This window comes from Bipolaris zeicola (genome assembly GCF_000523435.1).
Source record: "Bipolaris zeicola 26-R-13 unplaced genomic scaffold scaffold_22, whole genome shotgun sequence".
Classification (NCBI taxonomy): domain Eukaryota; kingdom Fungi; phylum Ascomycota; class Dothideomycetes; order Pleosporales; family Pleosporaceae; genus Bipolaris; species Bipolaris zeicola.
In genome coordinates, this window is record NW_006912071.1 from 58,964 (window position 1) to 81,869 (window position 22,906).

General features: G+C 49.6%; 11 protein-coding genes across 11 annotated transcripts; 5 read left to right on the forward strand and 6 right to left on the reverse strand.

Moving 5' to 3' along the window:
• Window positions 1-246: 246 nt before the first annotated feature.
• On the forward strand, window positions 247-1,830 carry COCCADRAFT_2290 (uncharacterized protein; the record flags this gene model as incomplete). The annotated part of the gene is made up of 3 exons (XM_007710804.1): window positions 247-393; window positions 443-450; window positions 498-1,830. The coding sequence occupies 3 exons, from the start codon at window positions 247-249 to the stop codon at window positions 1,828-1,830; spliced, it is 1,488 nt and encodes a 495-aa protein (XP_007708994.1).
• A 521-nt stretch (window positions 1,831-2,351) lies between these two features.
• COCCADRAFT_33984 (GMC oxidoreductase) lies at window positions 2,352-4,450 on the reverse strand (the record flags this gene model as incomplete). Its single annotated transcript, XM_007710845.1, has 7 exons — window positions 2,352-2,783; window positions 2,842-3,116; window positions 3,175-3,631; window positions 3,684-3,809; window positions 3,857-4,118; window positions 4,173-4,206; window positions 4,267-4,450. The coding sequence occupies 7 exons, from the start codon at window positions 4,448-4,450 to the stop codon at window positions 2,352-2,354; spliced, it is 1,770 nt and encodes a 589-aa protein (XP_007709035.1).
• Window positions 4,451-6,154: 1,704 nt separating this feature from the next.
• COCCADRAFT_23581 (uncharacterized protein) lies at window positions 6,155-6,964 on the forward strand (the record flags this gene model as incomplete). The annotated part of the gene is made up of 1 exon (XM_007710828.1): window positions 6,155-6,964. One exon carries the CDS (start codon window positions 6,155-6,157, stop codon window positions 6,962-6,964), a length of 810 nt encoding a protein of 269 aa, XP_007709018.1.
• Window positions 6,965-7,006: 42 nt separating this feature from the next.
• On the reverse strand, window positions 7,007-8,314 carry COCCADRAFT_33986 (uncharacterized protein; the record flags this gene model as incomplete). The annotated part of the gene is made up of 1 exon (XM_007710846.1): window positions 7,007-8,314. The coding sequence occupies one exon, from the start codon at window positions 8,312-8,314 to the stop codon at window positions 7,007-7,009; it is 1,308 nt and encodes a 435-aa protein (XP_007709036.1).
• Window positions 8,315-8,739: 425 nt separating this feature from the next.
• Window positions 8,740-9,144, reverse strand: COCCADRAFT_87621 (uncharacterized protein; the record flags this gene model as incomplete). Its single annotated transcript, XM_007710859.1, has 1 exon — window positions 8,740-9,144. A coding segment is annotated over one exon (405 nt), but the record flags the coding sequence as incomplete, so codon positions are not given.
• Window positions 9,145-9,865: 721 nt separating this feature from the next.
• Window positions 9,866-11,032, reverse strand: COCCADRAFT_33987 (uncharacterized protein; the record flags this gene model as incomplete). Its single annotated transcript, XM_007710847.1, has 1 exon — window positions 9,866-11,032. One exon carries the CDS (start codon window positions 11,030-11,032, stop codon window positions 9,866-9,868), a length of 1,167 nt encoding a protein of 388 aa, XP_007709037.1.
• A 1,387-nt stretch (window positions 11,033-12,419) lies between these two features.
• COCCADRAFT_33988 (uncharacterized protein) lies at window positions 12,420-13,563 on the reverse strand (the record flags this gene model as incomplete). Its single annotated transcript, XM_007710848.1, has 4 exons — window positions 12,420-12,811; window positions 12,869-12,948; window positions 13,012-13,311; window positions 13,373-13,563. The coding sequence occupies 4 exons, from the start codon at window positions 13,561-13,563 to the stop codon at window positions 12,420-12,422; spliced, it is 963 nt and encodes a 320-aa protein (XP_007709038.1).
• A 782-nt stretch (window positions 13,564-14,345) lies between these two features.
• Window positions 14,346-14,887, forward strand: COCCADRAFT_87734 (uncharacterized protein; the record flags this gene model as incomplete). The annotated part of the gene is made up of 2 exons (XM_007710860.1): window positions 14,346-14,459; window positions 14,537-14,887. 2 exons carry the CDS (start codon window positions 14,346-14,348, stop codon window positions 14,885-14,887), a joined length of 465 nt encoding a protein of 154 aa, XP_007709050.1.
• A 714-nt stretch (window positions 14,888-15,601) lies between these two features.
• COCCADRAFT_2296 (uncharacterized protein) lies at window positions 15,602-16,996 on the forward strand (the record flags this gene model as incomplete). The annotated part of the gene is made up of 3 exons (XM_007710805.1): window positions 15,602-15,880; window positions 16,783-16,884; window positions 16,934-16,996. 3 exons carry the CDS (start codon window positions 15,602-15,604, stop codon window positions 16,994-16,996), a joined length of 444 nt encoding a protein of 147 aa, XP_007708995.1.
• A 994-nt stretch (window positions 16,997-17,990) lies between these two features.
• COCCADRAFT_87682 (uncharacterized protein) lies at window positions 17,991-18,152 on the forward strand (the record flags this gene model as incomplete). The annotated part of the gene is made up of 1 exon (XM_007710861.1): window positions 17,991-18,152. The coding sequence occupies one exon, from the start codon at window positions 17,991-17,993 to the stop codon at window positions 18,150-18,152; it is 162 nt and encodes a 53-aa protein (XP_007709051.1).
• Window positions 18,153-20,521: 2,369 nt separating this feature from the next.
• Window positions 20,522-22,518, reverse strand: COCCADRAFT_87637 (uncharacterized protein; the record flags this gene model as incomplete). The annotated part of the gene is made up of 3 exons (XM_007710862.1): window positions 20,522-20,630; window positions 20,711-22,335; window positions 22,402-22,518. 3 exons carry the CDS (start codon window positions 22,516-22,518, stop codon window positions 20,522-20,524), a joined length of 1,851 nt encoding a protein of 616 aa, XP_007709052.1.
• Window positions 22,519-22,906: the final 388 nt, after the last annotated feature.

Consider the following 22,906-nt stretch of genomic DNA (forward strand, 5'->3'; position numbering starts at 1 on the left):
TAGTACATGGATATTAGGCTGCCCTCGGCGCGCGGAGGATGCGGTCATAGGCGCTAGTGTGTAGCAGCATCCCTGTCTCCCCGCATCGCAGCTCTGGCCAGGTAGACACACGGGCAATGCTGCTGCAAATGAAAAGAAAAGGCCAACCTGGCATCAAGGCCTGGTGAACACCTATAAGCCCTGCAGCAGCTCCTCTTCTTCTCTCCTGCTGTTCTCCACTTTACTTTACACACTACCACCTCAATCATGGTGCGCACATCGACCCTGTTCGCCGCTACGGCTGCTCTGGCTCTCAATGCGCGCGCAGAGAGCATGTACTCCAAGAACAGCGCCGTCGTCTCGATTAACGGCATGGACTACGACCGAGTCATTGCAAAGTCAAACTACACCTCTGTAAGTGTACACTCCTTGGTTTGAAAATCGCAGACTAATAAAATGTTAGATTGTCGAGTAAGCTACAATCATCTTGACCAAGTTTCGCATTCTTACATCTCCAGATTCTACGCGCCATGGTGTGGCCACTGCAAGAACCTCAAGCCTGCCTACGAAACAGCGGCAAAGTCGCTTCAAGGAATCGCCAAGGTCGCCGCCGTCAACTGCGATGAAGAGATGAATAAGCCTTTCTGCGGAAACATGGGTGTCCAGGGCTTCCCTACTCTCAAGATTGTCCGTCCCAGCAAGAAATACGGCAAGCCAACAGTCGAGGACTACCAGGGACCTCGATCGGCCAAGGGCATCGTCGAGACTGTCAAGGACAAGGTCCCCAATCAAGTCAAGAGGGTAAATGACAAGAACCTGGACGAATGGCTACAGGAGAACAAGGACAATGCCAAGGCTATTCTGTTCAGCGAAAAGGGAGTTGTCAGCGCCACACTCAGGGCACTAGCAATTGACTTTGCTGGCATCGTCTCAGTTGCTCAGATTAAGAAGACGGAGAAGGCAGCTGTTGAAAAGTACGGCATCACCGAGTATCCCACACTCATTCTCATTCCCGCCGGCTCAGACACGCCTATCAAACATGAGGGCAAGGCCGACAAGGCGGCCATGGTCAAGTTCCTGTCTCAAGTCGCCCCGCCAAACCCCGATTGCCCGCCTCCCAAAGAGAAGAAGGCAAAAGGCAAAAAGGATAGCAAGAAGGATTCCAAGGCCTCGAGCAAATTCTCCAAGGCTTCGGCTGCGCACAAGGATGCTGAAGCTTCTTCGGCTGCCGCATCAGCGACAGAAGAGACCGTGGAGCAATCTACGGAATCGCCCGATCCAAACATCAAGGACGAGGACACTCCAAACCCAGTTGTTCTTCCCGAGGAAGGACTCAAGCCAACGATTCCCTTGATCGCTGAATCCGCCGAGCTCCAATCCCTGTGCTTGACCGACCAAAGCAAGACATGTATCCTAGCACTTTTGCCCAAGGATGAAACCTCGGAAACCGCCACTACCGCTGTCGCTTCACTCGCTTCTATTCACAAGAAATACGATGTCGCCGGAAGCCATCTCTTCCCCTTTGTCAGCGTTGCCTCGACCAATCCTCTAGCCGCTACCTTGATTGCGGAGCTGAGTCTCGGAAGCGCAGATCAGGTCCACCTCATTGCCACTAACGGCAAGCGCGCGTGGTACAAGAAGTACTCTGGTACCTCCTTTGGACTTCAGGAGGTCGAGCAATGGGTAGATGCTATTCGCATGGGAGAGGGCAAGAAGGAGAAGCTGTCGGATTCGCTCCTGGTACCGGGTGAGAAGCCAAAGCCTAAGAAGGTTAAGGAGGAAGTCCACGAGCAGGTTAAAATTCAAGTTGAGGAGGTTGAGGATGATGCGCCTGAGCACAACGAGCTTTAATTTATGTGTTTGGAGAACTGTAGTGCAGTGGTCTCTCTAGGAGACGTGTATATCAAAATGTTTATTATTGTTGGTTTTTCTTGAATGACTTTCTCTTTCGCCTACCAAAGTCGTCTTCATATCAGCATCCGGAGAAGTGTGATGGACTTTTCCCCATATTGCTAGGCTCAAATCGGCCATTGTAGCATCGTTGGTGTTGAGTATTGCTGTGATAGACGCTAGTTGCTGATTGGCTGATTGGCTAGCTGGCTGTAGTGGTTGTCTGTAAGTTCAACTGCTGGTAAACTCAACTGCCGACGTCATGTAACCTGCTACGCAAGGTTATTTCGGGATTCTTCAAAGTGTAAAACCTTTTACAGATAAGGCACGAAATACATTAGTGAAAGTGAATTGAGATAAATACTTAAAGAGCGACCCAAGGTTCCAGATGGGGACTATATATACTCCAACAGATGTGACTGTGGCCCGAGGGTGTTGGCCTGCCAAGGACCTCGATCCAGAGTATCTTGAACACCTCTCGTCTACTTGCCACCCTTGATTATATCAGCAGCCCTTTCAGCTACAGCATACACGGTAGCCATGATGTGGGCAGCCGGCACCATAGGCATGACGCTTGCGTCCACAACCCTCAAGCCCTGAACACCATAGACCTTGAGATTCTTGTCAACAACGCCGCCGTCCTCCCTAGGTCCAATCTTGGCTGTGCCCGCGGGGTGGTAGATGCATATTGTGGTACTGCGGATCCAAGCGTCGACATCGGCAGATGCACCGGGAACGGCTTCAGTTGGCTTGAGTCCGCCCATGCTCGCTGTAGCCATGATCTTTCGGGTAAAAGAGACGCTCTCATGCATAATTGCTCTGTCGATGTTGTTTCGGTAGACACCGGGGTCGGCGATGGGGTAATCGAATGCACTCGACGATGGCGCTATAACCTGTCCGCGTGAGAAGGGGTGCTGTAGGATGGATTCTACGCTTCCATCCACCCAGGTTCATAGCGGCGTCCGTGGCTACCATCTTCTTGTTAAGAGCGGCAAACTGGGCTGCATAACCCCGGGCGACTTCAGCAGGCACGTTTTGTGGAAGTGATGCAGACGGGCCGTTCGCAGCGGTTTGTGAAACGAGAGCTTTTGTGTTGTTTGAGAGAGTGGAGAGAGGGAGGAAAAGAAGGAATTCGCCATGTGGGTTTGTCAGTGGGCCGGATCTTGAGGTGTCGTATTGCCTTCGGGCTTCGGCTGCAAATGTAGCGTTTGATTTTAACATTGGGCTGGTAGGCAGATCGGTATTTACTACATACTATAGTTAGCGCTCGAATCGAATAGAAAAAAGCGTTGATTAACTACTCACTTGCAAAGGACATGAAAACAGAAGCATGGTCGTGCAGGTTGTGTCCAACAGCTGGAAGGTTAACAACTGTCGGGACGTTGATGGAAGCCAGTAGAGACGCATCGCCGATACCAGAGATCTGTAATAGATGAGGTGTGCGGAGTGCGCCAGCAGCAAGAATAACTTCCTTCTTAGCCTTGGCTTGCTGGACAGGTGCGTTGGCAGAAGGAGCAAACTTGACGCCAGTGACCTTAGGTAAGCCATTTGTCTTTGATGTGATGACTTGTGTGACCTGATTACCAGCTAAGAGGTGGTAGTTAGACCTCGGCTTAGCGGGTACGTAATAGGCTTCTTGTGCAGACGAGCGTGCTTGAGTCTTGGGGTCTTGGTTTTTGGGGCAGTAGTAACCACCCAAAGCTCTTCCGCTGGAGTCATCGCTGATTGGGATACTGAGTTCTTTGGTGGCATTTATGAAGTACTCTAAGTATGGCGTTAGTGCTAATCGCTTGTAAATGCCTTGGGCAACTCACTCGTAGTCGGCCAGAAAAAGGAGGGAAGGTTAGCTGAATAGGACCGTTGCTACCACGGTTGTTAAGGTCCACCTTAATGTTGTATTCAGCCCGGATTGCAGACGTCGCGGTGGTGAACGTCTCCGACTGTGGGGGTTAGAACAACCACTCATAATGTTTCTGGGCGAACATACCTTCTTGAAGTAGGGTAGAAGGCTTTTACAGTTCCATCCTTTAGCACCCAATGCCTCCCATGTGTCGTAGTCGGATTGCGAGCCACGATCAAACGTCATAGCGTTAAGCTTAGTACCCCCGCCCACAACTTTGCCTTGACCCAAAGGAATGGCACGGTTGTTTAGATTCGGATTGGGGGCGTATGTAAAGTTCCAGTCATACTTTGTGCCTACGGAGCCACCAGCAAGACCTGGAATAGTCATGTAGTCTTCATTCTGGTCACTGATAATCTTGTCAGTACTAAGTTAATAAGAGTGTGGGTCGATTAGAACGTACAAGTCGCCAGCCTCGATGACGAGAACATTTACGTCTATCTTGGGATCATGTTAGCTGTCTATGTAAAACACTATGTAGTTGTTGGGAAACCTACTCTTGTTTTCAGATAGACGGTTGGCGACAGTCAGACCCGATGCACCTGCACCGACAACCACATAATCGTATTCAGGCAGAAGATCTTCTGCTCTTGGGATGACTTGCCCATGAAAGAGCGGGTGCGAAAGAATGCTAGTTGCAAAAATCGAGACTGACACAGCGAGGCCAATAGTTGAAGGCATGTTGAGATGGTGTCGATTGTCTATTGATTGATGCTGTGTCTATGCATTGGATACCTCAATATATATACACATGTATAGTGAAAACATATGAATGTAACCAAAAGTCTTGTGAGTCGCGGGCAAGTGCTGACTCCCGGTGAAATCAGCCCAGAGTGAAGATTGAGGCGTTCACTATGAACACCTCATCGGAATAACTTCTACTAGCATTCTAAGTCAGCGGGCCCGATTTCGACTCACCTGGCGTTTTTCATCTACAAACCAACTTGTGGCGCTCAATCCATCGTCACCTTCCAATAAGCTATTGTTTCCAGACCAGCTAATCAGAAGCGCTGTCTCGGTCAGTGGCGTATCTACTATAAAATTTACTGGCTATTGTGTTGGTTGATTCGCCACCACAATCACAATTTAGCTTTTACGTGGCTAAGACATTAGCTGGCCTAATCAACTGTGCTGAAATTGACCCACCTTCGGCTCATTGGAAGGTGACAATGAATTGAGCGCCATGATTGAAATCACCTGCTGCCTGTTTTCACCTCCGAAGGAACACATCGGGGGCCAAATCAAGGTACTAGGTGCCGAATTGATCAGTTCTCTATACCAAAAATGGCCTTCCTACGCCATATCATTCGATAGCTACTCAAAGGCTCTACTACTACGTTTTCACTACGAGTTCATGCTATTTTCTACTGCTAAACTATGCGCTATCAAATATTCTTGTCGGGTGTTTTTGAACCGATTCATAGACACTCAGCTCGGGTAAGCATGATACGAGAGAGATAGTATTGGAAAAGCCTGGTTGCTTTTAATGGCTAGATACTAATAACCTAGAACAAGTTCACTCTGAGCTGACTGCAAATTTCACCTGTTGCACCTGATTGAGACCCCCTGTATGTTCCTTTGGGGCTGAAAGACGGCGGTATCTGCTACGGCCTCAGCCATTATTTTTAGCCTCTTTGCATACAAAACTTTCACCGGCAACCACAGTAGGCGGAGCTCCATCAATGGTCCTACCTCAGCTTGGCTATGTGGCGGCGGCCTGGATATTGGGCTGGCTAGGTAATTGGAGGCCTGAGATATTAAGCACCCGCATTGCCTCAAATTCTTCTTTGTCCAGGAACATTCCAGTCAAGTGTGTATTTAGAGAAATGCCCATGTTACCACAAAGTCTCCCTTATTCAGAAATGTTGCAGCAAAGTGTGCATTAAGAGAAATGATTGTCCTCGGAATATGAGATTTTGGAAAATAAGACGATGTTGTCTTCGCATTTATTCGCCGTAGCAGTATTTGCTAGGGTCTAAAGATAATACTTGAGAGGTGCGGTCACTCCCCTACCCGGAGCGGTGCACATGTGGTCTAAACGCCCAGCTGTACCGCTCGTGCAGTAGCGTCGCCGCCTGCCCGCCCGCCCGCCTGCCCGCATTCGGGAGCATTCCACAACCACGCATCAACGCCTCAATATGTTGTATAACATAATCGAGCTCGCAGTTATCGGAGAAGAGCGGACAAGCGGGCTCGGCAAGGCCGGCGTGGATCAATTGTCGGCTTCACTATACTCAATATGATAACTGTGCTCAGTGAACTTGGCAAAGGAAATAGGGTTATAAGGAGCCATAAATGTAGATATGTTCTATGTAGACATCATCACAACGTTCTTTACACTCCATAATCAATCTCTGTACCACTCTTCATCAAAACATCTCTAAAATGGCCCACCAAAACCGCCTTGCAAACGCGCACATCCTCGTCTTCGGAGGAACATCAGGCATCGGCTTTGCCATTGCTAGCATGGCCCTCTCCTACGGCGCTAAAGTCACCATTTCAGGCTCCAACCAGCCTAAGGTCGACACCAAAGTCGATCATCTGCGGTCTCTGTATCCGAACATGCCCGCTACCAACGTAAAAGGCTTTGCCGCCGACCTGACCGACAAGGCGAACCTCGAAAGGAACATTGGCGCAGTACTAGACAAAGCAACGGAAAATGGGAGCAAGAAAATCGACCATATTGCTTTCACATCCGGAGACTCTCTTCGTATAGCCAAGACTGCCGAACTGGGTATCAGTACTGTGCTCGATGCTTTTACCGTCCGCTTTCTTGCTCCATGCGCCCTGGCGAAACTCATTGTCAACGGCGACTACATGCTCAAATCCTCCAACAGCTCCATCACCCTGACCGCCGGCTCAAACACGAAACGCCCAATGCAAGATTGGGCTGTGATGGCAGCCGTGGGTGGTTCCCTCGAGGGCCTAACACGAGGTCTTGCGGTAGACATGGTTCCGATTCGCATCAACCTCGTAAACCCTGGTGCCATACATACGGAGATGCTTCAGAAAATTATGGATAGGCTTCCAGCCGAGGCGATTGAGAAGATGAAGAAGAGTTTAAGTCTGCCGGGGGAGATTGGTCGACCAGAAGATATTGCTGAGGCCTACGGATGGATCATGAAGGATAGGTTCGCCAATGGGGCGGAGGTAAACAGTGATGGTGGGCGTTATCTTGTTGGTTCCACGTCATGATTTCCTTTGCTGTAACTAGTGACATGTAAAATATAGAACAGCTTAATCTATGCTGATTTCCAGTCCCCTGTATTGTACTTCCTGCCTGACACGATCTGATACTTTACAGTCTGCCACCAGGCCTCTGAAACCTCGCTTTTGTAAGTTTCGTAGTTCCTCTTGACTCTTCTTCATGTCGTTTTCGACCGCAGATTTAAGCTTTTGGCCGAGAAAGCTCTCGTCTTCATGCATGCGCTCGAATACTAAAGTAATCAGGTCGATTTCGTCTTTGACACTTTGATCGCCGCTTTGGCGCCACTGGATAACAAGCACGCATGCCGAAACGTACAAAGATGACCCTATATACGGGGAGAGTAGTAGATCAACCGAAATGCGCGATGCATCTTTGACTATCTGTGCGACGTTTCGAGCCGCAATGACAGCAAGGCTGAACGGGGAAGATGGACTCGAAATCGAACCCTGTGCCTCACAGCTATAATGCAGTATCAAAGTCATGGCATTCAAGGTAATTAGCAGCCATACCACCTGCTGACGATCTGCTGGCGGTGCTGTTAGTACTGAACTCGCTCGACGGGGCAGGCTGAGTCGGAATTTAATAATCAGGCTGTCCAGCTTGGCGCATTCTTCTGCATACTCGGGGGAGTCGGGCGCGCTGTGTAGGGAATGTATCAACTCAGATACTCGGCCGAGCAGGACATGCGCAATTGCTAGGTAGTGTAGCACATTGAGAGGCTCTTTTGCGGACGACGATGAACATATCAGATCAGAAAGATTCCGCGTAAATGGCGTATTGGAATGATGAAGCGTATCCGATTCTGGATCCATGGCTTGAAAGACCGATTCAGGTTTCAACAAGTCGACTTTGAACTGCGTCTCGGGTATAGCGGTCTGCCAGCCCGTCGCCCAAGAGTTTATTCGATCCAACATGAAAAGCAGCCATAAAGCTCGCCGAAGCTCTTCTTTAGCGACTGACGTCCTCTCTTCATGCATATTGGGCCGACGTGTTTTCAGATGATCCGCCTCTACATTTAGACCAAGAACAACAGCCTGTCGCCATGCTTTTCCTAGGAACAACCAGCTGGAAGAAAAGTCGCATGCAGTCCAAGCATGGAACATAAGGAGTATCACAGACTGGACGGTGCGTAGAGTTGGTTCGGGCTTTTGGCAGGTGAGGTTATAGGAGAACTTTGCTTGCTCGTACCAGTCTTTGGAACGCTTTTTTACCGCATTGTCAGGATGGAATCTGGCTGCTATACAGCAAATTGCGTAAACCAAGGTTGGTGATTCATCCTGTAGCTTGCCGCTTTCCACACTAGACAGGAAGCTCTTCTTGTGAAAGCAGGGAAACATAGGGTAAAGATGCTCGAAGAAGAGGTTGGTAAGCTGGATGATGATATCTTGTGAAGGCGGCTGGAAGCTATCAAGCGCCTGGAAACTAAACACATCATCGGTTTGAATGTCCGTGGATTCAGGTATTGGGAAGCACGCTAGTGGATCTGCATATGCTAAAGGGGCGGAGGATGGAAGATCGAGGATTGTGCCTGTGAGTTGCATGGACGGCAGCAGACCAGGCGGCTCCATATCAAAACCAGAAGGTAAAGCAACTGGGTCTGGACTAAGAGAACTCTCTGGGTAGGCTGCAGAAAGTAAATTGCTGTCTTGGTGTGACGGTGCCCCATACTGGCATCTAATATTTAGTTTTCTACACAAAGAACAGCTCGGATGCTCGGCCTATATTGCATACCACTGTTAGAGAGAGAGGGACCGAGTTCAAATCAGTACATCATTACACGTACGTCGCATTTCTTCTTCCGCTGTCGACAGCTGGTGCATGCTTGCTTTCGCTTCGCAACCGAGGCTGGTATAGTCAAGGTTACCATAGTTGCAGGTAAGCCGAGTATTTGAACATGTGATCCAAGGGTCTCTGATTGATAAGAGGGCCAAGAAAAGCGGAGTGGGAAGTACAGTGGAATCATGTGTCGCGTTCGAGGTGCAGCCAGGCTTGGGTGAGTTAGCTCGGAGTTAAACCTAATCTGCATCTCCGGGGGCCTGAGCGCATAGCGCAATAAATACGAACCAATCATATGCAACAAACCATTGAGTGTTGCTATTAAAAGTGTTTTTCGAGTTCTAGATTCAACTACCTTATTCTTTGGTTTTCGTGCATATGGCAATAGGAGAGGAACTCCTGCAAAGCGTACTACTGACAAGTAACAGATTGGGGTTACTTATTGTAACTTAATCCTCTACCTACACTGCTTATAGCTTTGATTCATCACTTTGTATGCTTTTCAGGGCCTCGAGGATACCAAGGGCATACAAGAAACAAGGAATGGTCCTAGTCTTTGAGATATAAACTCACTAGTCCAACTCAATGTCACGCACATGTAAGCGCTCAATCTCCAATATAATCCGCTTATTAGCTACAGCAAGGTAAGCTGCTGGCGCAGTTGATGCTAACCTAAAAAACCAATATTTCTAGCGACATATCTCCAAGATGGGAAAAGTCTTATATAGTAACCATGCTTAAAACTCGTTGGTCAAGTGTCTCAATGAAAGAAGAAGAAAATACCCCTCCGCCTTTAAACTGACCGAGTTACTTCCCATATCCATTGATCCACCCAAAACTAAAGAAAATCTAAGTCAGTATCAGGGGCTCATGCTCTTAAATCCTGTTAGCACGATACTAAAGACGATCTCACAAGAATCCATAGAAATATCGGAGAAAGTGTCCACACCTTTTCCCGAAAAAACAAGACTCTAAAAGTATGTACAGGATATATATATACTATCAACCCTGCCCAGAACTCCGTATTCCTCAAAACAAACATACCTCTTCATAAATTCATGATTTCACACAGTAATTTCATAACCTCATAACTCATACCCACACCTCCCCCATCACGAAACATGCATCCACACCTCACTCCCCCCCAGCACCCCCCAAACCCCTCCCGCCCGATCCCCCGTAACATCCCCAACCCCACCCCTCTCATCAATCCCCTCCCACACCCCCGGGATTCCCGTCCACCGCCAAAGTGTCCCATCCGCATGACGACTATACAACAACTCGCCCACGGCATGAATCCCCACACTCGCCTTCTGCTCAATAACGCTCCAGTAAGGGCCCTTGGTATCAAGCCACACCACCGCACCATCGCTCTGGACTTTGAAGAACTCGTTGCCGCCAACCGCGATCCCCGTGTTTGCGGCGTTGCGATCGAGGATGGCGGCGGAGGTGTAGGGCCAGCGCGAGCGTACTAGGTCACCGTTTGATAGCAGGTTCCAGAGGGTTTTGTCGTCGGAGACGGCGATTTGACGGGAGCCCGGTGAGGATTGGTCGATTGTGAGCCAAGTGGAGCCCGAGAGGCGGACTACGGAGCCGTCTTTGCGTCGGGCGTAGAGTTGGTCCGAGGCGGCGTGGATGTCGAGGATGGATGTGTCGGTGGGGCTGATGGATTGCCAGTTCGATGGTGTTCCAGTCCAGCGAAAGGTTCCGCCGTCGTAGTGGCGTTGGTAGAGGAGGCCGTTTGCGCCTGTGATTTGGGCGGTTTCTTTGTAGTTGTCGATGGTTATCCAGGCGTTGTTTATGTAGCGGAGGATCTGGCCTGTCGGACGCATCTGGTATAGGCCGTCGTTGGGAGCGGGCGTGCTGGAGCTGGAAATGACTTGAATTATGCTGCTGATTTTTGAGCCAGAGTCTATAAGCTTCCATTTGGGCGTTTTCCAGCCGTAGATGCTGTGGATGCCCATCTTATCGTCGGGATGGATTGGGTGCATAAGACCGTCGTAGTAGGCGAACATGATGGCTGATGGAACGGTGCTGTGGCTTAGTCCGAGGGCATGGCCTATTTCGTGTACAGCTGTAGTGGAGAAGAGAATGTCGTCTGTCCACTGTTCGTTGTCATTGAAAGTGATGTTGATTTTACCCGGAGTAAAATATACACCATCTGAGTCTATCATTGTGACGGCGACAGTTCTGTTGCTGTTGATGGGCAGGAAACGAATATTTATGTCGGCCTTTACATTTGAAGCTGCTTGGACAATGTTGAGCGGGGCAGAGTTCATCCATTGAGCAAAGGCAGAGCTGGGAGATGTTAGCATCCGTAAAACTTATGGATGGGCTCCATACTGACCCTATGGTACTCAGCTGTCGCTCCTGTGACAGATCGTTTGTATACCTGTCGATGCGCCAAGTCAATGTCATCTTAGCCCACTTCGGACCCCAAAGCGCATATCGTTCCTTGGACTCCTGACCTTCCCCAGTCCCGGTACCAACATACTGCTGTTCAGTTCCACAGCGAGGTCCTTCCATCATAGCCATCATTTTTTCACTAAATTCCCCAGTCACGGGCTCCTTTAGCTTAGCCTGAATCTTACGAATGGCCTCCGGAAGATCACTGTCTGGCACTGAAGTGCCTGGCTTGAACCAGCCGTAGAGCTTGTAGAAGTCATTGACATGATTGGAGTATCTCTTTTGATCGATTTTGGGGGCTCTTGTTGGTGTTCCAGTTGGTGCGGACAGCGAGGAAGTTGGGATGAGGGATGTAGTGGCTCTGCCGACGTTGCGGTAGGGTACCGCCAGACAACAAGATATGAGCCCTAAGAGCAAGGTACCGTTTAGAAACACCATCTTGAGATACTTTTTTGAGGCTAGATGACTATATTTCATTCAAATATATAGTTTCAAGCATGGTTACCTGATCTACCCCTTGCCCATTTCGAACTCATGGATGATGCTTCCGAACGGGCCGGTGACCGGTTTGCGTACCATGAGATGCGTTGGTGTTACCGAAGGATGGTAGCTACTATTGGATCTCCTGTAAGAGGAAGGTACATGGTGTCTAGAACAGCTTTCGCTTAGTTGTTTGCTGTACGTCCTAGTGAAGTGTGGTGGTGTACTGAGTACTTTGTGGAGTGATAGTCCAATGACCGCCAGTGTCTAGATGGAGCCTCGCATGCAGCACGCTGCCGGTGGCTTTGTTTAGTTCACTGTACATGTCTTGGAATATTGGAACCAGTGACTTGTAATATATTGGCGTTGGTGTGGCATTGCGGCGCAGCGGAGGATTCTCGGAGTGGCCACAGCGAGAGATTAGCGAGGCCCAAAGATGCGGCCGCTCAGGTCGAACTGCACATATCGTACGTTCAGCTGAATGTCACGATGTAGTCGGCTATTGACTCGGGAATACTCACGTCTTTAATCTTTCGCCGGCGTCCGAGAAAACTTCACCGGTCGGTTCTAAATCAGACTGGATGTCCGCAGACCAATGCAAATAACGGTCAACACTTGCTCACAAGTAAAGTGAAGAGAAGCAGAACAACGTTTGGAGAGACTTTTCATCTGGGTCACAGGACTCGACCCCTCATGTTCCCCTCAAGCTGGTATTCATTCAATTCCATCTATGACATGTAGCACCTGTCCACCTTGTCGTCACCATATACCTTCCCATGCCTACCTGCCCATGCTGTTAATCATCTCCCTCTGGGTGGCGCGGTCCTTGTTGGCCTGGCTGAGCGACTGGAGACTCCGTAGGTCTCCAACAACGTCCTTGGCCTTGCCAAAGTAGACCTCTTGCAGCAGATTGCGCATCTTGAGCTCCATGTCTTCGACCATCTTGCCGATGTTGGCGACGTGCGAGGTGTCATCCTCAACGGCCATGTCCGCTTCAACCTGGCGTACCATGTTGCCGGAGAGGTCGAGTCCACCGAGTGCTTCGCTGTCGGTGCCGAGGGAGAGGATGACGGTCGATGTGAGCTTGTAGTGTGATGTTCGGGCGCGATCTTGGGCGTCGAAGACGTGGATGCTGTCCCAGCTGCCGGAGCTCTTCGGGGTGGGGTTGACGGCTGTTGTCTGTCTGTCAGTGTCTACTCAGCAACGCGGATACAAGGCGGCATGCATACACTTTTTCAGCAGCACACAGCCAGCGAAGCCATCATCCATATCCCACAGATAAACACTGGATATCCCGCCCTCAAAGTACCTGCCCGCGTCAGTTACCACGACCCCGCCATGGCCACGTCCCCACCCCCCGCATGCAACTCACAATTCTCTGTAGACGTCAAAAGCCTCGTTTGCCTTGACCTCCATCTTACGGACACGATCACTAGGCGTGACACCCTCGTCAATGGGCGGCTCGAACTCGTTGCTCCACGGACTGCGCCAGCTGTCACCGTCGCGGTTGTAGTCGCAGCACAGAAAGTCGCGCTTCGTCTTTGAGCACTTCTTGACAGTCAGGGGAATGTCGACCGACTCGAGCAGGTCCTCTTCGAGTGAGGGGTTGAGCTGGATAATGTGGTCGACATTGCGCTTAACGTCCTTGGGGTCCAGCCGGCGGAGGAGGTCGCTGCAGCTGTGTTAGCTAGAAGAGCAAATCAGGCGCGCGTGCAAAGCAAATAATGGCCTACAGAGCGCTATCAATGGGATCCGCCATTTTTCTATGCTTGGCCAGGAAGAAGGCGGGCGAGGTCAAGGGCGGGTTGCTTGAGTATTGTCGACGAATGCCAGCACCTTCGTATGTCTCGAGCCCCGGCGATTCTGCCGCTTGGATTGGGCGCTGCTCGCGCGAGTCATGGGCATCCCCGCCGGGGTAGCTCATGGTCACGACTACTGGTTGACCACCTCACCTCTGCTTCGATTTTGATATTTGCGAATTTGGATAGTGTTGGAACGAGTATTAGTATTTGTATTCGACGTTTCCAGCACCATCCATAACTTTGGTGGCAACTGCGATGTATTCACTTCACCACGCGGCAATCGCGCCCTTCACCATCCACCAGAAAACAGAGGCTGTTATGCAAGAAAGAAAAGTGCCGCTAAACACCATGCCACAAGTAATCATCGCGCGAAACCTGGGTAGTTCCTCTCTGTCACTTTCTCTACAATCCAATAGCATGCTGGCGGTTTGCTTCCCACACCGATAACATTCAGAATGAGCAGCCTAGGACATTCGTTTTGAAATACACTATACGACGCTTCTTTGGGACAAATTGCAGTAATTTGCAACAATAAATATGCGTGAATCCCTTCCGCCACCTTGCTTGCGTGCAAAATACGGATGCAAACGATGGCATCTCACTTTCACTCCGCCTACAAACTTTACATGCCAGTGCGCCTATCGTCACACAAGCAACTGTGTGCGGCATTGATGAACCTCTCACCGTGAGCATAGAGATGAGTTTGTATGTTGGTGAGCAAATATAGCCCTCCTACGGCACCACAGTGCACTCACCTTCACTGCCTGTCAACGACATCACCACACTAGCGGGACTCATCAGACATATATACTGTCCACCTGCACCTCTGCACCTCTGCACTTCTCCACTCCTCCCATCTCACACGAACACTTTCAAAACATCACTCAGCTTCAACATCAACAACATGTCTGACACCGACAAGACCACTGCTGCCAATGGCTCTGCTCCCCAGTTCACCGAGCGTGAGCTTCAACTCCTGGGTTGGGCTATGCAGTCACTCAAGTCTGGTCCTCCAGAGGTAGGTGATTGCGATGTTATTTCAAGACATGCCTTTTGCTTGCCTTGTCCCTGCACCATGCTGACTCCCATGAAAAGATCGACTACGATAAGCTTGCTGCCTTTGCTGGCATGAGCAACCCGCGCTCTGCCAGCAACGCCTGGGCCAAGATCAAAGTCAAGTTGATAACTCCTGCTGCCGACGGCACTGTTCCACCTACTCCAAAGAAGACTCCTCGCGCTAAGAAGGCTGTTGCTCCTAAGAACGAGGGCGACGAAGTAGATGGAGATGCCATTCCTAAGGCAACGCCTCGCAAGCGTGCTTCTAAGAAGCAGGATGTCGATGGTGACTCTTCCCCCAAGAAGAAGCCTGCTCGTGGCAAGGCAGCTATTAAAGAAGAAGAAGGTGAGTACTTGTTGAGACATGCCATGCAACTCTTGCAATGCTGATTCCATGTAGTTGTCAAGTCCGAGTCTGACGAGGCTGAGGACTCTGCAGACATTGATGCTATCGGATCTGACGAGGAAATTATCGCTCAGGCCTAAAAGCGTCCGAAAACATCAAGGTAAGCCAAACATCAATCCCTTCAACTGCTCATCTACTGACGCCACAAAGTGCTTTTCTTCACCGACGCAGCCTGTGAAACGCATATGGCTATTTGCAACATGACACAGCTGATGGCTTTGGGTACCGGCATAGTATAATCAAGCGATAGCGCACAGGTCAATAAAAATATTTTCTTGCTATTATACGGAGTTTGAACAAATGGGGCAATGAGGCAATGGACATTCACGGTCGAGTAATGGATTACGAAGGAAAATGGACCGTCCAAGTTGGTCTGATTTATCATGGTAGTTGCGGTCGAAACTACATGACTTCAATGCAAACGATTATGAAAAAACACCGGTTCGCTTTTGTGGTTTCCCAAATTTCATGCAAGAATGTTCGCATCCATCTTGTTGACACGAAAGTATACGATATAGTAACCCTACGCGTCGCGTCTAGAATCAATCACACACTAGAGGTTGATTCACTTTCACTACTTCTACTTCTTTCAGCTCGCGTAACCCAAAAAATAAGCCAACACCATTAAGAATTTGCAGCTCCATTTTCTCTACTATTTGTCAGTTCTTCTCATAGTTGCAAAGCCCTTCCTATCAACCATGTCGGATTACACAGTCGCCATGGCTGATAGCTACTCAATGATCATCGATTGGCTACTGGCCTTGATCAGCATTAGTGTCTGCAGCATCCTTCTCTTCCTGATGTTCCTCGTCGTCATCTGTTTCTGGGTTGTCATCGCCTTGATCAACTTCATCAGCACCGTCCTCTTCATGACATTTCTCATTACCATCAGTATCTTGATGAATATTCGTGGAAGTGAAGAGAGTCAGGAATATGGCCGAATTCAAGACCTCTACGTCGATAATATGCCCTCACTTGTTACGACTGACATGCTACCATCCGCATCTACCAGATTGACGTTCAATACAAAACGGTTGCGGAAGCAATCTGGCAAGCGACGAAAAAGATGAATACTAGTCACTGTCCCTGAATGGGAGAGCTTGCTACTAGGATAAGACAGGACACCTTGTAAGCCAACACATTACACATGCAAAACGGCCCCAGCATCATACCAAAATCAGTTCCTCTAACAGTTTCTGCAGACACCAGGTGTACCATCTGGGGAAGCCATCCGATTCATACAACAACGGAGACAATAGGGAAAGGAAGTGCGATAGGGTCGTTCATTGGGCGTAAATTCAGACTGTCGAGATAGCTTGTGTTTCCCATAACTATCTTGAAATAGACAATTTTGCGATGGTGTTCCACTCCAAACATCGGTAACTGCGACATTCCCATCTGGCAAGTCTCTGCCTATTCCAGTCGCTTCTTCGGTTGGACATGTAGCTCAAAACTCAACACTCCCAATTTCTTGCGACAACCTCTCGAGTGCAACCTGACCTCTGCTCTCGCTGAATCTCGTGAAGCAGCAGCGATCCACGAGGCGAATCTCACGAAGCGGAATAAAGCAAGGGCCACCCTGTCATGGCAGCCGTATTTGTGCAAACCAAGACAGTATTTATACTGCCAAGGCATGTCGTTCCCCTCATCTCTCTCTGCTTACTCCAGACCAGCTCCACAACTCACATTTCCAAAGTGACTTTCAAGAGACAGGACTAAGTACACCACCATTCATCATGTCATCGCAGAAGACTTCATCAAGCTCTGGCTGCGGCTCTTCTGGTAGAACGAGCTCTAACGTGACCAACCACGGCATCAACAATGAAGCAAGTCTCCGGACCGCTCGGAATACCAACATCGTGCTGACAATGTTGTTCAGGGAAACCACTGGTGCACTCGTGAAGCTGGCCCGGACGACGTGAACTCGAACCCTTATCACTACTCCAACAGGGACGGCTCATATTACTACAGCAACGCCGACGTAGGTCTAGGAAGAAGGGCAGTGTGGACGTATACTGATGTAAGATCAGGGCTCGAAATACTTCAACGACTGTAAGGGAGGCGCATGGTTTACCCCTCCTCCTCCCAAATAAAACGTGATGGTACTCTGGCAACGCGTGTCCTGGATGAATGGAAAGGCTTCCAGATACAAAAGATGAGCAGAGCAGAGGAAGATATAGATGCATGTTGTACATAGTATGTGAGACCCGTACCGTATCCTAATAGCACCATCCCTCAGCCCATGCGCCTTGCACGCCATCCCGAGTAGGCAATATGCACGAACGACGCCCATAGCGGCACGCCTTCGTGCCCCATCTGCGTCATCTCCCCCTTTTAGCACCACCAGCACCACCACCGCTCACGAACGCACGCGCGGGGACTCCCCCTACGTCATCCAGCTGTCTCCACCCCAGAAAAACCCTCAAGTTCGCATACCACCTGCCGATCCACCTTCACCCCCCATCTTACCGCATACAGCAAGTGTAGAAAACAGGCGTGAAATGGTTATATTAAGTCTCTTTCCCACCCCGCTCACACCGGGTCACCCCCCTCAAACTGTAATCGGGCGGGGGTTTGCAAGCAAATAAAAAAAAACAGGGTGTGCAGATGTTGCACACGCCGTGTGCGCGCGCGTGCATGCCCCCCCCCTTCGGACATACCACGGGAATACCAAGATTCCCAGTCACACACACACACACATCGGTAGTTAGTTTAACTTAACTAGTATAGTAATCAAACTCAGCTTTTTCGGCAACTTTCCCATTTGTTCCCGTAAAACAGCCTATTTTCAGTTTCGGACGAAGAACACGGGACAAACCCAAAGGGAAAGAATTTAAGCTCAAGATAGTTTGACACGCGGACCGTCTCGTACATATGATGAGAAACGAAGGCACAGGGGGGAAGGGGGAAGGGCACGGTGGTTTTTTGCTGCAACGAGTAACTGTGGATTGTAGGCGCTCATCTTGGCCTTGTAGAAATTTCCTTTTAGAGAAAGTCGTGGAATATAGGGCGCGTGCTTGGTAGTTACAAAGGAAAGCTTGTCTTTTCTTATGGTTTCGTTTTTAGGAGGCATCAAGGACACGTTATATGGAAGGGAAACATATTATTTGCTGTGTGCTTTTCCAATTTTACCGCGTGACGGGAATAGAGTTTTTTCTAGGAGGGAAATTGGAAAGGAGATTAAAATTCCGTCTTGAGGCTCGTGTTTTCTTTCCCTTTGTGTGTTTGTCTTCTGCTCTCAAAGATTAACAAGGCGGTTTCGTGGGAAATAGTCTCGTGTACGGGCGTGCACGGTGTGTATGACGAAACAACGAGAAAATCACCGACTACCGTCAAAAGTCTGGTGTTTTTACCCAAAGGAGTAGGTGTGGAAAAGAGGCTCATGGCTTGTCAGACTTGGCTTCTCACCAAACACCAAGAAGCGGACAAAGCGTTTTTTTCTTTTGTGAGTAGTTTACTGCGTCAGGCAGGTGTGGAAAATAGGCGTACAGAGCCTCTTTTCGCTGCGTAGTCATGCTAGCGGAGCCTATGACGATCGGTATCTATGTTGTGACGATCATGTTGCTTTTTTGCTGCACCATGACATGGCATATGCGACGTTGGACATTGGTCGGGACAAGGTTATCAAATTCTCCGACTTGACTCGCGGGAGGGATTCTGGACTTTGTCGGAGATTTTTGAGCGCATCTAGCATGTGCAAACGTCGTGTATACTACATACGTACGTATATTGTACATGGAACATTACAAACGCTGCAATACTACGTAAATTTGCATGTACGTAGGTATGTCGTCTACAGGAAACCGTTCCAAAAAAAAGCCACGGAATCAGCACCGTCCCCTGCATACACCGCAAAACATCCACTGCAGCAGCCACGTCTCACGCGGGTGATATACGTCAACTCGCGCCGCCCAAAAACAAAAGCACGGTGTACACCTTGGCTTACCCAGAACGGCAGCCATGAAAAGTAGGCGTATTCCTTCGCTTTATCTTGCATATTTTCGGCCAGCACTTCCAGCCCTAAATTAACCCATTCCACCCAATCTCTGAAAAAAAGAAATTGAAAAAACCAATACCAAAGGACCGAGTAGAAGAAGAAGGAAAAGCACGGTTGCAGTTACATCTTCGGGAAGCCTTGGCTTTCTGCAAAGTGGAGGGCCAAAGGAAGAACAAAAAATGACGCACGTATCACGAAAAAAAAATTCAATCTTAAGAAGGCAAAACACCAAAGATGCCGAATACCAAGCTTTGCTATATGTTTAACCACGAAGAGTAAAAGTAGAGCAAAATACGAAAGACAAGGCTTGGTGATTATACTGGATTGAGTAGGCATCGAAAATAGGCGTGTAGCTTCTCCTCATTCAAAACATGGCCACCCCCTCCCCCTCCCCTCTTCCTCTCTCCACTCCCCGATCACAACTGCCCGCTCCCGCTGCCGCTCTACCTTCCCCTCATCCCGACAAAGGCCGGCAAAAGTTTTTTTTGCCGCCTCCTCTTATGCCGAGGAATGATGCTGTAGTCATCTCATTGTTGATACCGTGGAATGCGAGTTGTGAGTGCGTAGTTCCGAGATGTAGTAGATTTACGCAGGGTGGTGGTTACTTCCACATGCGCATTTGTAGTTAGTACTACTACGTTGGATATGCAAGTTAGTAGGCGCACATGCTCCAACACGTGCCATACAACCTACACCTTCACTTTTTTCCACCACCACAACCACCACCCACACGCAACCCCTCTACATAGAAATACTTGGAATTACAAAACAAAATAAATAACATAAAAAATAACAGTCAAAACACTCCAACACCCCCAAACCCTCAATCAGTCAAACCTTTCCCCCCCGAATACCCACCTACCCAAAACACCAAAACACACCCGCACTCACCCACCCCAAGACCGACCATCCCAACCCAGATAAAGAAAAACCCCCCGAAAACCTACCAAATCCAGTAACCCATCGAAAACAGGCGCACGTCTTGTGTCTTCTTGGAGCAAAGCTTATCTGCCACGCTTCACGAATAGGAAGCGCGCGGAGCGTGTGTCGTGAGCGCACGACGGTCAAAGTGGAGGGTTTTTGCCGTCTTGACTTTTTTCTTGTCGGAGGGACCCTTGTAGTGATGGGTCCTGGCACGAGTCCGAAAGAGAGGGTGAGATAGAAGAAGGGGGGAGGGGAAGGGGGGGTGGTCATGACGTATGTATTGTGAAGGATACGGGCCGATGAGGGCGGTCAGGTGTGTGTGCGTGTGTGGTTGGGCCGAGAGTGGATATTTGCATATGACACTTGAGGAGTAAGAGGAAGAGAGAGGGTGATGATACTGTTCTTTCATGGAATGAATGGTCATGTACGGATATCGAATCTAAATAAAAAAAACTCTTCAATCCCCAGATGCCGTAACAACAACAACAACAACAACAACAACAACCCGGATTTCCGGAACCTGAAGTGTGGAAAGAAGTGATTGTTATGATTTAAATCCATCAGAAAGACCAAAAAAAACAACGCCTGAGCTATGCAAAAAAAAAAGATGGACTTTCTACGTATTCCACAACCCCAGCAAACGTAGATGTTATTTCGTAAGGAGAACAAAAAAAAAGAGGGGAGAGACGGAAAGATCTCAAAGCTCATCACGAGTGGGAATACGAATTTCCCAAGATTTAGGACCGGGAACAAAGCCCATCCACCAGTTATACGCACGGCGCATCTCAAGGATGAAGATCTTTGTACTATTTAATCCCATTTACGTTAGCATGCCGGCTTTTTCCCTGAAATACGAATCTGCGAGTGAAGAGGATAAACGACTTACAATCGGCCTGGAACCTGGGTCCACTGGTACAATATATAGTAAACGGTGCGCTTCACGAGGTTAAATTCTGCCTTGACTTCATCCCACGCCGACATGTTTCTTGCATCCCAATCGCGTTGAAAGGAAGGAATTTCTTCATCGCCGGTAAGCACGTTGATGGGTTTCGTGTCCTCGGCTTCTTCGAGCGCGAGCTTGGTTTTCAAGACGCCCGAGTCGGTCTTGGGTACAGCAGATGCAGCGTCCTTGGCCACGCCTTCTCGCTCATCAATCATACGGCGGAACTCTTTGATCGCGGAGAGAGAGTGGGAAAGACGGTTCATGGTGTTGACGAGGGCGACGAGCTCGGTGCGGCGAAGCGGCGGGTCCTTGGAGGAGTCATGCTCGTCAAACTCAAAAAGCACCTTGAGCGCTGTTCCGTAGCCGTTGGTCTGGAGCTTACCCCAAAGACGGCACTTGTCACAGCCAACGCAGTCCATGATTCGGCTTACATTCCTGAACCGGTTGCGGAAGTCCTCTTTCAGGGCCACGGTGTCAGGATCCTGGAACATGACTGTCTCGTCGAAAATCTCGGGACCAGAGGGGAGCGCCGAGGCAAGACGAAGGACAGAGTTCTTGGTGCGAAGGTCTTGATCAGGGTCCTCGGAACAGAAGGAGTAGTCGGAAATGTGCTGCCTGATCTTACCGACGGCACGCATAACGAGAGCATAGTTGAAGTAGATATTGGAGATGCGCTCCGGGTGGTTATGGAGGCGCTCTTCATAGCACGTCAGGTTGGGTCCCCACTGACCAGTCTTCTGGTCGAGGTAGTCCCAGCACAAGTGCGTAGATATGGACGCGTGCATGCCCGAGATGACACGATGAAAGACGCGCTTCTCCAGGCAGGTATCGTCGAATTCAATAGGGTCAAGGCTGTTTACCGGTGATCCTTGAGCAATAGCAGCCTGAAACTTTTGCTTTTGGCCCTGCTCTTGTATGACGTTCCGGAGCTGGTTAGCCGCTTGCATCTGTTGCTGGTTCCCAAAGGCGCCAAAAGGCGAGTTGGGTGGAGACGACCCGCCGGCCGCTGGTGCATTCTTCGGGGGCTTGCTAAAGCAGTTCTCGCGGTATATGGCCTCCCAGACTTGCTGAGCTCCTACACCTGCGTATCCGGTGAAACGTTCTGGGTTGTCTACGAGCGAGACGTAATCGCCCTTCGCAGTCGCCGACTCATCATCTGGTATACAGTAGTCGCGCTCGTCGCATTCGTCGTCGTACTCCACCACACAGCTCTCATCCACATCTTCTCCCAGTTCTCCCTGTAGCGGCCGCTTGGGCTCTTCCCTTTGCTGTTTCTTTCCCGGATGTTGTGCGGTCGGTCCCTCGAGTTTACCCAGCTCCTTTGCGCGCCAAACCAGCGGTATGTCCTCCTCATTGTCTAGTGTATTGACCGCACATGCCACATTCCCGCACATGCCATTCTCGTCGTCCCAGAACGGGCATTTCTTGCTGTACAGGCTTAATCGGTAATGTGAGAAGAAGTCGGTGTTTTGGGTAATGGACTGGAGGTAAGGCTGTATGGCGTCGTTTAGCTGCTCGAGGGTGCTGTAGCTTGCGCAAGCGTCTGATACTATGGCTCCAGGCGATATCTGGAATGTAGGTTTAGCACTCTGGCCCCAGGCTCGAGTCGGTGTACATGAAGATGGATTGCTTACGTCGCAAACGTTTGGAGGAGGACTTTGCGCCTTTGAAGGCGCAGCATGGCTTGTAGCATGCGTACTACCCAACAGCGCAAAGACTGTTAGGTAGAAGACATGCGCCGCTGAGCGCATTGTGGTGCAATTGCGGTCGTATTACTAGTCCTCCGGTCAGCAAACGTTTGCAACAGAGCGGTCTCTGCGACGTGTGTAGATGCCAAACTTACAATTAAACGTATCCCGAGTATATGAGGCCCCCCGGGAAATTAGCGGCCGATGAATCGTGTGGGGAATGCAAAGAGGCCAGCGTGTATGTATCAAAGAGGGCGATTTGATCCCAGCGAGGATCCTGGTTGTGGCGGTGCGGGTTATGCTCTGTTTGGGAATTTCAGACTCGAAGCAGATTAATTTCTCGACCAGACACCAGTCTTGGCTCGAAACCCACAAAAGAGCGGAAGAAGCCAGACGCAGCAGGAGCGAGTATATAATATATTAAAACCCATACCCCTGGCTCGTGGTTTCT